The 15190-nt window shown below is 44.9% G+C and overlaps 1 protein-coding gene and 1 non-coding gene across 4 annotated transcripts in view; both read left to right on the top strand.

Annotated features, from left to right (window-relative positions):
* Window positions 1-3781: 3781 nt before the first annotated feature.
* The window catches only part of LOC101028617 (coiled-coil domain-containing protein 144A-like), a 96990-nt gene continuing 85581 nt past the window's right edge, over window positions 3782-15190 (top strand). For all 3 annotated transcript variants that reach the window (XM_074388337.1, XM_074388336.1, XM_074388335.1), the window contains exons 1-5: window positions 3782-4613; window positions 6073-6187; window positions 6955-7128; window positions 11716-11822; window positions 13147-13284. In XM_074388337.1, the coding sequence (XP_074244438.1) occupies window positions 3991-4613; window positions 6073-6187; window positions 6955-7128; window positions 11716-11822; window positions 13147-13284 (1157 nt within the window). In that variant the 5' untranslated portion in view covers window positions 3782-3990. The remainder of the gene's footprint in view (window positions 4614-6072; window positions 6188-6954; window positions 7129-11715; window positions 11823-13146; window positions 13285-15190) is intronic.
* LOC120366989 (U6 spliceosomal RNA) lies at window positions 14371-14475 on the top strand. Its single transcript, XR_005581496.2, has one exon. It is a non-coding gene; the product is annotated as a U6 spliceosomal RNA (small nuclear RNA).

Below are 15190 nucleotides of genomic sequence, written 5' to 3'. Positions count from 1 at the left end.
CCTGACCTCGTGATCTGCCCGTCTCGGCCTCCCAAAGTGCTGGGATTACAGCAGGTGTCCCCAAACTTTTTACACGGGGCCAGTTCACTGTCCCTCAGACCGTTGGAAGGTCGCCACATACTGTGCTCCTCTCACTGACCACCAATGAAAGAGATGCCCCTTCCTGAAGTGTGGCGGGGGCCAGATAAATGGCCTCAGTGGGCCGCATGCGGCCCGCAGGACGTAGTTTGGGGACACCTGGATTATAGGCATGAGCCACTGCATCCAGAAAGATCAATTTGACATCCACCTATGTGACAGTAAGAAAGCTGGATCAACTTCAGGGATGAAGGCGGACAGTCAAGACCTGCGGTAACACTGTCTGGCGTCTCTCTGGTGCCGCCACCACATATCACCTGCCTCTGATTCAGGGCCCCTTCCCAGTTGCCTGAACTTCTCCCTCCAGCGAGGCTGCCTGGATGCCTTGGAGAGCACAGCCTTCTGAGCTCCATTCTTCCTGGCGTTTTTCCTTGTTTGGTGCTTTCTAGGGAGTTAGGCAGGTCTTAGGTATTTTTTTTTTTTTTGAGACAGGGTGTCGCTCTGTCACCCAGGCTGGAGTGCAATGGTGCACCCGTGGCTCACCGATGCCTTGACCTTTCTGGCTCAGCCCATCCTCCTGTCCTTGGCCTCCCAGGTGGCTGGGACTACAAGCACGTGCCACCACACCCGGCTAATTTTAAAACTCTCTGTAGAGACAGAGTCTCCCTATATTGCTCAGGCAATATAGTTTGAGCTCTCAAACTCCGGAGCTCAAAGATTCGTCCTGCCTTGGCCTCCTAAAGTATTGAGACTACAGGCATGAGCCACCATGTCCAGACTAGGGATTTTTAATGTGCTCTTTCAAAAGACTATGAGGGCTGCTTGGTATCAAAGCACGTCCAAGTACCAAGAGATAAGAGATTGAAAGTTCTGAAAGCATGCCCAATCCAAACTGCAAAAGTGAGAGATAAGATGGCTCAGAAATAACCATACTGGGTCCACTTAGCATTCACTAGATCACGTGGTTGTGAGAGCACAGCTAAAAGAGGGAGATAAATAAGTCAAGTGGGCCACATCCATGGGTATAATCAACTATCAGAATGAGTCAGTCACCTGTCACCAGCTGAGAAACGCAAGCCAGAGCTGGCTCTGCTGGGTTGGTCAGATGTCCCACCCCAAACTGACCAACTGAACCAGCATTTCTAGTCTTCTGAATTGCCTGCAGTCCTATAGGCCTGGTGGTGACGGCAGAGAATAAAATCTTCTCTCACACTGGTCTCCAGTTACAGAGTCCTGATCACTGCAACTGGGAAAGCTGAGAACTTTTCCTCATCTAGCACATTTGCAAAACTCAGTGGCTTTAACAAACTGTTCCCCACACACCTGGCCTGTGCGGTCTCCTCTAACCAGCATGTGCTATATCATATTCAGAAAGTAGTTATAGGCACTCATTGGCCTTGAAAAATATCCATCAGCTGTCGGATAAGCTGAAACCCATCGAGGCTCTGGTGAAACGTTCACTTCAGGGAAACACACACACAAGGCAATCTGATCAGACTTCACACGTTTTAACAAAATCCAGGTGAAGGAATCTCCTCTGGAAAAACAGAAGACTCTTACGGGCAGCTCCAAGAAATAATTCTCTCGAGAAAGGGAAAAAAAGATGCAAAATTCTCTGTTCCAGGGTAGAAAACAAGATTAAATGGGATTTCACCAAACGTGGAACTTTAGCGTAACCCCGATCTAAAACGGTGGTTTCCAAACGTCTCAGGATTGTGAAACCCTCTTGGATTTTCCTCCCACGCTTTGTCTTAGAGGTAATCAAGTTCAAAACTCATAAACCCTAAAAAATCATAAGATCCCTCACCGTACCCCCGCCACCACTCCCAACGAAGACCGCAGGCAAGAACACCATGGAAACGACTTTAAGATCTCGAGTCTGTAGAGGACACCATTCCTAAAGTTTAAAAGAAATTGATCTTTATTCTGGCAGGATCTGCTGTTTCATGCAGAGTGTATGGCCATGTTTCCGACTGGGGAGAGCTCTATTTAATGTGTGCGAGTACTCAGTAACATATACCCATGCTTTTTACAGAGCCCTTCTGTTCCCAGATTGGCTTTAGGTTTGAAACCCTAAGCTTCAGTTGTGTCTCTGCTAATAATAGGGCTCACCCCCGACGCCTGCAAGAGACAAGAGGGCTAGTGAGGGAATGGCTTCCAGTGTGGGGGAATCCGAGAAAGGGCAGGAAGGCAGCCTGGGTCAACCAATCCACGGAGAACACCCCCCCAGGCCCTGCCATGTTCCTCCTGACACCCCCAGGGATCTCCTGCCCGCCCCCAACATGCCACACAAGGAACACCTGGGACCCCAGAAAGGACCTTGGCGCCCAGGCTCTTGGTGTCATGGGACAGAGGAGCGAGGGAGATGGGACTCGGAGCAAACAGAGCCTCGCTCCAAAAAAGGGCGAGGGCCCAAGACAGGTGCAGTGGGAAGGCTAAGCGGTCCTTCCCCTGCCCTCTCCAACTCCGGAGGGGCGGCAGGACCCCATCGCCTAAGACACGCAGACGCAGGCGGTCGGGGCGAAGGGGCGGCAGCCGGTTCGGAGCCCCACTCCCCGGTGCCAGCGCGCGAGCTCCCCGGGGCTCACCTGGCCGCGGCCGGACAGCGAGAAGGTGGCGTGGCTGGCGGAGCGCGTGCTGCCCAGGCGGGGCGCACGGTCCCGGACCCCGGGCACGGGCGGGGGGCTGGGCTTGCCGGGAGTGCCCGGGGTGCCGGGCGCCGGGCACATCCCGCTGGCCAAACTCAGCGCCTCCACCTGGCGCGTCAGGCGCTCGAGCTGCGCCTGCAGTCGCTGGTTGTCCCGCTGCAGCTCGGCCACCGTGCGCGCCAGGGGGCCGGCCAGGCGCAGCGCCTCCGCCACCCGCCGCTCCACGCCGCGCTGCAGCCCCTGCATGTCCTCGTGCAGCGCGCGCACCGCGCCCTCCAGCGCCGCCTAGTAGCGGCCCAGCGCCTCGCGCACGGTGCGCGCCTCGTGCGCTTCTGGGGCGGGCTCCATCGCTCAGCGGGGTGCGCGGGGCGAGAGGGGGCCCGGCCGGGAGAGGATCCGAGCTCCGCAGCTCCGGGCCGCGACTGGCAATGCTCGGCTGGCTTCGCACGAGGGGAGGCCGGGGAGGCGGGCGCAGGGCAGGGCCTCGGGGGCGGGGCCGGGCCGACTCGGGGACATCTCCCCCCGCCCTGGAGCCGCGCGGGACGGTGCGCACGGAGAGCTCGCCCAGTCCCTCCTCTCCGCGGCTCCGGACTGAGCTCTGCGGGGGCGGGGGTGGAGGGCCCACCCGAGGAAGGCCCTGGCCCCCGTGGACCGTGGAGAGCACACCTGGGGTGACGCGTTCTCTCGGGGGACTCTCACCCACAAGGTCCTGCCGCGGGCCGAGACTCCGGCCCTGCTTGGGGGCACCTAGAGCAGCAGCTCCCAGCGCTGCCGCCCTTCTCGCGGGGCGGGCAGCTCGCTTGGACCCGGCCGCCGGACTCCGCTTGTGTCCTGGCAGCGATGACTCTGGGGCAGCTCCGCTGCGGTGGCTAGCCCGGGGCGGCCAAGCGATGGCGGCACAGGGGCGGGAACTGATCCGCACGCCTGAACTGAGCAAGCCGAGGAGCAGGGGCGCGGCGGCGCTGTGAGGAGGCACTCCCTGAGGACAGGCGGGCTGGACGCCGCCGCCCCGAAGGACCCGCCAGCCCGGGCCGGCGCCGCAGCTGCAGCGCCACCTGTAGGCCAAGGAGTTTTCTCCGGGAGGTGGGGGCCTGTGCGCGCAGGTGCAGTGACGTCACAGGTGCCTGAGCAGGTGCGGTGACGTCACATACGCTGGCTTGGCGTCACCCGCGTGCCTTGGCGTCACTCGCGTGCATTGGCGTTACCCGTGAGACTTGGCGTCACCCGCGTTCCTCGGCGTTAGTCGCGTTCCTTGGCGTTACCCATGAGGCTTGGCGTTACCCGTGAGGCTTGGCGTCACCCGCGTGCCTCGGCGTTACTCGCGTTCCTTGGCGTTACCCATGAGGCTTGGCGTCACTCACGTGCCTTGGCGTTACTCGCGTGCCTTGGCGTTACCCGTGAGGCTTGGCGGTGGTCGCTTGGCTTGGCTGTTACTTGGGTCGGCGGTGCTCGTTTCACTGACTGGAAACCTCGGGCTTTCCTCCTGGGAGGTTGTGGCCAAGGCAGTAACTCGCTCCTGTTGGCCTCCTGGGGTGGAGAAAAGCGAGGAGGGGCGGGGGAGGACGGGGAAGGGCGGGGAGGGCCCGAGGGGTCTTCGAAGGCGGCAGTCTCCGCCATGAGGAAGACATTTAGAGGCGGGAGCCCGGAGGACCGGTGGTCCTCGGGCTCCCTCACCAGCTGGCGGCGCGACAGCTCGGGCGGCGGAAGGGAGCACGGTGAGGACGGCCTCGCCCCGCCTCGGGGCTGCTTCGCCCCGCCTCGGTACCGCGTCCGCCTGGAAGATCTCGACGAGCTCCACAGAGCTGCCTGGCAGGGCGACGTCCCCGGGGTGGAGCGCGTCCTGGCGCCCGGAGGCCCCGGCGTGGACGAGAGGGACAAGAAGCAGAGGTAATGGCCGGGCGAAGGAGGCGGGCGCGCCGTCCTGTCGGGGACCCCGGCTTTCTGGTGCCCGCAGGCTCCACGGCACCCCGATGGGGAAACCTCGGAGGGGTCGGGGGCCCAGGCCTCTCCGTGAGTCGGGGGCAAATATACATGGTTATTACTATTGCAGAAGTGTTGCTCCGCTTTACGGGAGTTTTCTTTAAAAATATTGCACTTCTCAACTATGTTTATCCGTTTAATCAATGTATTCGTCAAACACAAGCTGAATGGCTGTTATGTATATTATATCGCTCAGGTTTCTTCCATCCTTAAAAACTTCGTGTTTAGCTGCCCAGCCTGAGTAAGCCTGAGAGATTTAGAATTGGAGTATTAGGACTTAATCTCAGTGGAAGCTTTTTCTCCCCCCTTTCAAAGAAAAGCATTTCCGAAGGTAGAAAAGAGTAAAAGGTAAACTTTAACTGCCCTTTTGAAAATATATAACAGTCTTATGTACTAATGTTAATCATTGGGAATGCCTGATTTACATGCATTATATAAATCTAAGTATTGAATAAAATGAGCCATGCCTATTCATCTGAACCCTGAGTTTCTTCCTTTGGCTTAAAGTTTTTTTGAAAATCAAAGTAAGAATTATTTTGTTTTAAAAATTTGTTAGGCTTTTTATCTCAGCCCTCTTTTTTTCCATAGTACTTTTAAGAACTAAAATGTACTTAAATGCCAGTCATATGATTAGAACTGTCCAACTGCTCTGGACCTGTTGTATATACCATATTCTACTTAATGTAAGGCACCGTGGATTGTTTGATGCCTATTATTTTATGTGTCAGTAAGAATTATTTAGATGCTGCCAATTATAGTTGTGATAAGTTATGAATTGCAAAGAGAATCCCAATGTCAGAGTTGTTAAAATGTGAGAAAAGGAGCATCTTGGAATGATAATACAGCATTACTTCTAATCTTTAAACATACCTCAGAAGTATGTGTAATATTATTTTAATCAAAATGTTTATGTTAAGTAGTATTATAAAAATTATAATATCTAACAGTTACTGAGCGGTTATTTGTGCTAGGAACTGTTCTAAATTCTTTGCATAGATTCTCATTTAAGTATCACAGTGATGCCCAGAACATCACTGTGGACCGCCACTATTTTAATTCCTATTTTATTGTTGAGGAAACTGAGGCCCAAAAAGGCCAACAGGAAGTGACAGATCTTAAAGTAGGATTTCAGCTGGAGGTGAACTGAATCCAGAGGCGAAGTGTTTTCTATTCAAATAAGCTACATTTCATTAATGTAGTGAACAATAAGAGCTGGTAAATACTGTGCTTTCTTCACAGGAAAATTAAATACTTGTTTTAAAGACAGAGGACTAACATTCTATCCAGTGCTAAGGATATATGTGGATCATTGTATGTTTTCAGATAGTACAGTACAATTTCCTAAAAAGTCTTCTTACTCTCATAGGACGGCTCTGCATTTGGCATGTGTCAGTGGACATCCAGCAGTGGTGGCTCTCCTGGTGGACAGAAAATGTCAACTTAATTGCTTTGACAGTGATAAGAGGACAGCTCTGATAAAGGTATATAGTAACCAAGCTCTTCAGCATGAGATGGATCTGATTACGTAGAATTACTGAGAATCAGCTCGGCTGTAGAGACTCCCACCCAGGCAGCACTGAAGCAAATGACGGCAGAGACCCAGATAGAACAGCAAAGTGGGTCTATCTAGGGGGGCCAGCAGCCTTCCAAACTGAGAGGCTCAGGGGCTGACAGCATTCCAGACTGAAGGCCCCAGGTAGACTCTGACCCACGCATTTAATCTCTCTGGACAGGTGATCATTATTAACAAACAGATGTTCAGTATTTTCTCATAACACAAAACACACCAGGTAGGCAGCTGGTGCCTGCTTACCACTAATCAAACAACCTAAAACGTATTCTCCATGAAGGAGCCACTGGGGCAGGGTTAGATAGCTTAAAGAATTGTTTTAACAGGTGTATGACATTTACATATTGTCCTGCCACTTTGGAATGCCCCAAATGGTTTTCTACTGGGGTTGGGGGGAGCTGCTAGGTTTTCCTTGCCATTGTTCTTCCTAGCAAACAATATATTCTATCATACACTTAGCATTCATCAATATTCATAAACTTCACATTTCTCAACAGAATAAAAATGAATTCATCTCATTTAAATGTAACTCATTAGCAAAACCTCTGTTTTGAATTCCTAGCATTCATAATCTATTTCTTGGTCTAATAATGACAGGCTGTACATGTAACTCATTAGCAAAACCTCTATTTTGAATTCCTAGCACTTGTAATCTATTTCTTGGTCTAATAATGACAGGCCGTACAATGCCGAAAAGAGGAATGCGCAGCTATTTTGCTGGAACAGGGTGCTGATCCAGACCTTCCAGATATCTACGGCAACACCGCTCTACACTATGCTGTGCATAATGAGGATCGATCACTGGCAGAAAAACTGCTTTTATACAGTACAAATATGGAGGCAAAAAATGAGGTATAGACCAACCAACTTTATTTTCAAACTATTTAAAATGCATTTGTTTTAACACTGACATATGTAACTGTCAGTTTTCCATATTTGGAAGCTCAAGCACTCCCCGAATGAGAATATTTTGAAATAAGTATCTAGTATTTCAAATCTTGATACTTTTAAAACAGCATTAGAGGGCACAGCTTTCTTTTATGCACATATGGTAAATATTTTTGAAAACAGTGAATTTGTAAAAGTTAATACTTAAATTTTTTTTTTCTTCCCAATTTTTTTTTTTTTTTTCTGATCTGTGAAAAACAACACAAGAAAGCAAAATTTGCCCTGGAAATAGACTTTATCTTAAAACTCCAAGAAAAAACATTTTTCAATAAATAGAAATCTTTCTGCTATTGACAGGTTCTTAAAAAAAATAACACACATGCAAGCAGTTTAGCTCTCAGTGACAAAGCTTAGGAGGGCAAAATGGAAAGGGAGAAAAAACCAACCAGAAATATGAAGGCCAGCTTGGAAGTTAGGTAATTGAGGGAGAATACCAAGGCGACCTTTTTTTAAATGTGTTTTGTTGTTGTTACTCTTTCTTTTTTTCTAGTTTATATGTTTAGACAAGGTTTTCTTCAGTTTTGGGGATAATCAGATCATCATTTTCAGTTTAGAAGAGAGTAAGTTGTGAACTTGCCTAAGAATCCAATTTAGGAGGACTGTGAGGAAACAAGATTAGCTGCGACTAGGTGGTGATCAAGTAGGAAACAGCCACTTAGATAAGCGTCTGTTCTCAGCCCTCGAATCTAGAATGCCCTGACGGGAAGGTGGGCGATGAGGAGTTTAGAAATAGCAAAATCAAGTTGGATTTTGAGTTTACTAGTTCCTGTGCTACTCCTACTCAGGAAAACTAAATGGAGTTTTTAGTAAATGACTGTCTCTTATTTTTTCCTCTTTTTGACAAAATCCTCAAACGATAAAGGGAACTGGTCATGTGGGTGAGAGATGAGACTAAAGTGATTGTTGTACTAGTTCTCAGCTAGAATTGTGCATCACAGTAACCTGAGGAAATTTTTAAAAAATCTACAAGTCTAAGCTCTTCCCTGAATACTTTTGATATAGTAAATCTAATAAAGCCTGAAGAAGTTTATGTTTAAAATATTTCCTTGAAGCCAGGTGTAGTGGTACTTGGCTGACGTCCCTGTTAATTGGGAGACTGAATTGGGAGGATTGCTTGAGCCCCAGAGTTTGAGTCTAGCCTAGGCAACATAGTAAGACCCTGTCTCCAACAATAACAGTAAATTCCTAAAACTTCAGTTACAGTCTTGGTTAGGAGCCAGTGAATAGATAGGTGTAATATGTAAATGCCCATTCTCAGAAACTTAAGAAATCTCTAGAGGAGTTGGAGTTTGATAGGTGCTACTTCCTTTAAATCTGTCTCTTTTCAATACTATGATCCTGACTTTTATCTTTCTTTACCTCTGTAATTGGGAAGTTAAAAGGAATATTATGCCAGGCGTGGTGGCTCAAGCCTGTAATCCCAGCACTTTGGGAGGCCAAGGTGGGTGGATCACGAGGTCAAGAGATCGAGACCATCCTGGTCAACATGGTGAAACCCCGTCTCTACTAAAAATACAAAACATTAGCTGGGCATAGTGGCACTTGCCTGTAATCCCAGCTACTCAGGAGGCTGAGGCAGGAGAATTGCCTGAACCCAGGAGGTGGAGGCTGCGGTGAGCCGAGATCGCGCCATTGCACTCCAGCCTGGGTAACGAGCGAAACTCCGTCTCAAAAAAAAAAAAAAAAAAAAAAAAGGAATATTATTGGTAGTATCTATCAGCTTACAGAATACCTTTTCCTTCCCAACATCATAGCCTTTCAGTAAGCAGAGGCTGACTCCTTTAGGATTTTCTGTCTTTGTTATCATCCAGGTGATTATTGTTTATTGCAAGCAGATTAATCTTTACTACAAGCAGAGTTTTCTCGATTAGAGCTGGTAAACACTTAACTTTTTTTTTTAATTGAAGCTGTTATGGACTATCTCAGTATCTCTGTTAAGTTCACAGAGTTTTGAAATAATCAAAATGGCAGTTTTAAGCACTGAAAACCATGAAATTAGTAAGAGTACAAATATTGATTCTTTTAATAATTAGTTTCCACAGTCATGTGGACTAATTCACAGGTTAGCAACCTGGGAAAAATAAATACAAGTAGATTTTAATTGAATAAATATTGGAAAAATTCTTGAAGTGTCAGTATTTTGGGCCTGTGAGCAAATTTTTTTTTTTTTTTTTTTTTTTTTTTTTTAAAGCAATAGGGTCTCACTATGTTGCTCAGGCTGGTCTCAGACTCCTGGGCTCATGTGATCCTCTTGCCTTGGCTTCCCAGAGTGCTGGACTTGCAGGTGTGAGCAACTGTGAGTTTTAGTAGCAATTTTTATTACATGTTAGGGCCTGATTTGTTTTGGTAAAACATCTGAAATTGAAATATTTTACATGCAAATACTTTACACACAACCATTTTGAAACATATCTATAACAAGTATAAAAACACCAGGGCTGTAGTCTAAGTGTGGCCTGCAAATATGTTTAATTTGCCTCCACAAATTGTGTCAAAGTGTAAAATTTAGGAGACTCATGCACAAATCTGGATTTCAGGCTTCTCTTTAAGAATCAAGCCTGTTGTCCCTTGAGCCCATGTCACTGTTTGGTGTGCTGTGACTAGGCTGAGCCCATGTCACTGTTCGGTGTGCTGTGACTAGGTTGAGCCCATGTCACTGTTCAGTGTGCTGCGACTAGGTTGAGCCCATGTCACTGTTCGGTGTGCTGCGACTAGGTTGAGCCCATGTCACTGTTCGGTGTGCTGCGACTAGGTTGCCCTTCGTATGAGGTGTATGTTCTCTGGTTTGCTGCTGCGCCCACCTAGGTACTTCACTCAGGTCACTTCCTTTGCCTTGGTAAGATTTGAGTTTACAGCTCCTGGCTTATGGCGTATTTTGATAAAGATTTGAAGTTTTTCAAAACAGTTTATATTTGTTTATATTACATAGTCTATATTTTATAGATATCCCTTAGTAATGGGATTGAATTTTAGGATTTGGAAGTTGCTTTTTAAAAACTCTTTTGCTTTATAGATACCACAAAGAGTCGCCTTCCCATCAGCATGCCTGGAAGCCTGTTTGGATTATTCCTGGCTATAGGTGGCTGGGCTATTCATATTGCAAAAAAAAATTATATTTTTCTCCTCAGCATTGTCCCTTAGAAATGCAGGTGACTTAGTGGCTTTCATTATTATAGAAACAATCCAGATAGATCAGTATTAGATAGTTTTATTGATAAGCCATTGTATTTGTATTTCTGATTTACATTTTGTCTAAAATGAAAGATAGTTTTAAGAGGCAATGAAAATGGAAACAAAATTAACAAAGAATTTTAACCGTAGATATGCATTAGGGTCTTAGGATTATAATTAAGAACAGAATTTTATACTGTGCTTTCTAACATCTAAGATAACAATCTCTCCTCTTGTAGTGGGAGAAAACCCATGAGCCTTTTAATAATAAGCAATGGAAGTTCATTTGAAGCTGATTTCTGTAATTCACAGACCATTTTCTTAGAGACCCATTTTTAGTAGAAGGGCTTGACACTGGGCACTGACATTGGGTATCTGGGATCCTGACACCGTTGATAGAAGAGAATTAAGGAAGTTTGTATAACCTGGAGGAAACACCCACCTTTACTGGAAAGCTCTCACCACTGTATTACCGAAACTCTAACTCCTCAAATGTTAATGTTTTCCACAAAGAAAGTATTGCCAAATAGGAATTAGGCAAAGTTCAAGAGATTTCTTGAATACTGGATATATAATGTGCTGGTTAATATTTCCCAAATGTAGATGATCATGGAATCTTCCTGTTGGGGTACAGTCCATAACATCTGGTAAAGTATTCTTTGGAATATAGTTTAAGAAACACTGATCTAAAGGCAAATACATTAGATCAGGTGTCCCCAGGCATTTTACACAGGGGGCCAGTTCTCTGTCCCTCAGACCGTTGGAGGGCCGCCACATACTGTGCTCCTCTCACTGACCACCAATGAAAGAGGTGCCCCTTCCTGAAGTGCGGTGGGGGGCCGGATAAATGGCCTCAGGGGGCCGCAGTTTGGGGACGCCTGCATTAGATCATTAATTTAGTAAAAATACTTGAAGCATTTACTGGTATATCTCAGGGATTGGAAATATGGAGATAAATACAGAGACATTTATAGCGATAAAGAGCCTGCCCTCCCAAGAAGCTCTTGGTTTACATGGGAAGCAATACAACCATTACAATATTCCATGCTAAATACTGTGATAGAAGCAAAGATTTTTGGAGCCAGTAACGTTTGAAGGAAGTTTTGGAGATGACTAGAGTTGATGTGGTGAGGCAGAGGAGGGTGGCCTCTAAGGGAAGGAGCAGTGCATGGGAAAACACAGAGGAGTGAGAAGGAAGAGGCTATTTTTAATTTACTTTCTGTGTTATACATTTAAGTCTATAGGATCTTACGTAAGGTTTCCAGTCCAGTTGAGAAATAAGAATTTTGTGAATTATAAATTGTTGTTGGTGTATTACAGAATGACCTCACACCACTTCTATTTGCCATAAGTGGAAAAAGACAGCAAATGGTAGAATTTTTACTGGAGAGAGGAGCAAATTTACTTGCAGTTGATAAGTGTCGGAGGTATGTTCTTTTTTTAACCCTCAGTGTTGTTCTGGAGTGAAAACAGTCACTCAAGTCAGAAATATTAAATTAATAAAAAGATTAATAAAATTATTGGGATATAGTAAAAATATAAACACAAATCATCTGGTGGAAAATTATTTGGACTGGGCAACATGAAGAACAGTGTATAGGAGGATTCATCTCTTCTTATACTCTCTGGTGTTTGTTATTTGTAAGTCGATGTTTTGGGTCATATGATCTTGTGTTAGCTACAGAGGTCTTCTATTAGTTTATTAGTTTTATGGAGTGTGGACTTTTAATTTTTACTTTATGACTCAATACTGAATTTCTTAACCCTTTTATTGTAGTTTTTAATCTCTCCTTCTTAACATGCTTTTCTTTTAAACATGCTATGTTAAATAAACATGAATAGAGTTAAAAATAATTTTGTCTTTTGGATAACTCTTTGTTTTATTTCTTTGAAGAATATTAATGTTAGATTATCTCTACTGACTGTTAATTGCCATTACCAGATATGTGGGTTTCCTTTTTCACTTCTAATGTATTTTGATGTTTTTTAAATTGGTATGGGCAGAGGGAGAAAATACAGTTTTCAGTAGATAAACTTTTCCTTTCATGAAGACAACTCATAGGTGGATGATAAAGAGAAAAGAGGCTTCAGATTCACACAAGACTGAGTTTAAATTTCTAGCTTTCCCATTTGCTAGGTGTGTGACCTTGGGAACATTACTCATCACCAAATATGTTTTTCTGTATTAAAAGGAGGATACTAATATATCCTTCCAGGGTGGTTGTGTATGTAAGAAAGATTGTGTGTGTAGCATTTAATTCAGTGCCTGGCACATGCTTATCAGTGTCAGTAACTGAAACCACTATGACTGCTAGTATTACCATTGTTATTGATATTACTGTTTTTCAGCCTGCAGATAGCTCTCACTTATCTGACCCCTGGCTGATTTTGAATTACAGCATATCAGTCTTGGGAAGCAGTGGTGAAATCTTCACTTAAATCTTTGCCTACTTTAGATAAAGTGACCTCAGCATAGTTTCTCGCTCATCAGGGGACTGAAAATTAGTAACTTCTACTATGACATACCCCACTGGGACAAGAGACTTCCTCTTTGTCCCTTCCTTTTAGCCTTGGTGATAATTTACAAAGATGAACACTTGAGCACCCAAGATGCTGGTGTCTGTTAGTACAAGTAAATGTTTAATTCTACATGGACGGGCAAGCTATTAAGTTGGTAGAGTATATTGAATAAGCTTTTTAAATAGCTTTATTACAGTTCCTAAGGGAGAAGTTATCGCTCTGTCATTTTAGAACAGCCCTCATTCTCGCCGTGCAGTGTGGATCAGCAAACATAGTTAGCCTTCTTCTGCAGCAGAATATTGACATCTTTTCTCAAGATGTGTTTGGGAGAACTGCGGAAGATTATGCCATTTTTAATCAGTTTATAGGGTAAGTGTTTACATTAAAAGGCTAGTTAACACCAAATTGAGGTTTAAAATAATTATAATGATTGTATTATATACATCAGGTGAGATTTTATAGTTTGGCTCAGGTAGTTTTGGAGTGGCAATGAATTAGTCCACATCATTAGCCTGAAATCCAGCAAAAGGCCAAACTAGTTAAAAGTAGCAAAGGGTGCAAGCTTCTTTATCTCAGGACTTTTAAGACCTTTATCCTTAGGGATCCCAGCATTGTCCATTTCATTCCAAGTGTAACCCCTATGCATGAGATAAAAATAGTGTCACAGCTTAGGGTTTTCTAATTAGATATTTGGGTCTTGAAATGTCCAGTTTAGCAGAAAATTTTGTACTGTCTTCTGGGGACTGCCTCCTCTACCCTTCTCCTTGAATTTTTTCAGAACCTATGGGGTTCTTTAAGTTTCAGAAGACAGCCCTCTTTTGCAAGTCAGAAGGAGGGAAGAAAAAGGTCACCATAATCATCCTGTTGTTTCCGCTGTTGTTTCTGTTGCTGTGTCATTGCATTCAAACTGGTCCTGCAGTCCAGTAATGGTTGACCTTTGCCACCAGGATGTCCTCAAGTCTTCATGGTGATCCATACATAGATTTCAAAGTTGAACTTTTTTTGCTTCACATACATATGTTTATATGCTCAGACATCGTTCCCAGCATCCCGCTCTGGCAGTTGGGAATACTGACATTATCCACATACATAGTGAGCCAACTGACCCTTCACCCCTCACTCAGAACCTAGGTGGAGCCAACATCTTAGCTTAGACTTAGCCAAGACCTTTATGTTAAGTTATCCTTTAGGCCCTTGGGTTCAGTTCAAATAATGTTGCAGAAAGAGATGAGTTTCCTTTTTTCATTGCTACCAGATCTGTACGCTGAGAGCCATGTATATCCAGTATAGTACCTTTTCTTAGATCATGGAAGGTCCCATATTATCCTTCCCAAGAGTTGTGGCAGGAAGCCATCACCAGAATTCTGAGTCTCAAGTATGTTAGTTGGATTTAACAGACCTAAGCTTCATTCATGACTCATGAGTATCCATGTATAAAAGGAGAGCTTTGTACTTGCTTCAGCAGCAAACATATACTAAAATCGAAACAAAATGCAGAGAAAATTAGCATGGCCCCTGCATAAGGATGATGTACAGATCTGTGAAGTGGTCCATATTTTGCACCGTCACTGGAAGTTCATTTGACTATTTGCTGACTAGCTCCAAAGAAACAGTGTGAGTCAAAGCAAATTGGGTGTAACCTAATATTAAAATTGTGATTTTTTGCTACAAAAATATGCAGTAAGGTGATCTATGGAATGAGAATTGAGCTGAGTAACGTGGGATGTGTGTGCAAATACATTGTTAGTATGTATCTCAGAAATGAGAGAATGTCAACTTGCATCTCTTTCATGGAACTGAAAAAATAAAAGTAGAATTTTGTTTTCCATGTCAGTTGGAGGTTAACATGAGGATTAAGCATCATTCTAACAAAGATCTGCCAATTCAGAGTTTGAGTCTGGAACAGTAGTCCAAGCTAGGTTTTGATATCTGTTAGCTTTCTGCCCTTAGTGTGATTGATGAGTTCAGTCGTAGTGGACAGTGATGTTATCTAGTTTGATGAAATAATGTATTTACAAGAAAATTTAGTTACAAACTATGAAATGGTTGTGATGCCCCGAATTATAAGCTGCAAAGAATAGAACAACTGATAAGCAAAACTAGGACTTAATAACAGTTTCAGAAAACTGCAATGGGAATTTTAGAACCTTTAAAAAAATACACATTGGGCTGGGCGTGGTGGCTCAAGCCTGTAATCCCAGCACTTTGGGAGGCCGAGGCGGGTGGATCACAAAGTCAAGAGATCGAGACCATCTTGGTCAACAAGGTGAAACCC

Source organism: Saimiri boliviensis, chromosome 17 (genome assembly GCF_048565385.1).
Source record: "Saimiri boliviensis isolate mSaiBol1 chromosome 17, mSaiBol1.pri, whole genome shotgun sequence".
Lineage (NCBI taxonomy): Eukaryota > Metazoa > Chordata > Mammalia > Primates > Cebidae > Saimiri > Saimiri boliviensis.
Note: the sequence above shows the minus strand (reverse complement) of the source record. Positions and strands in the feature narration are given on the sequence as shown.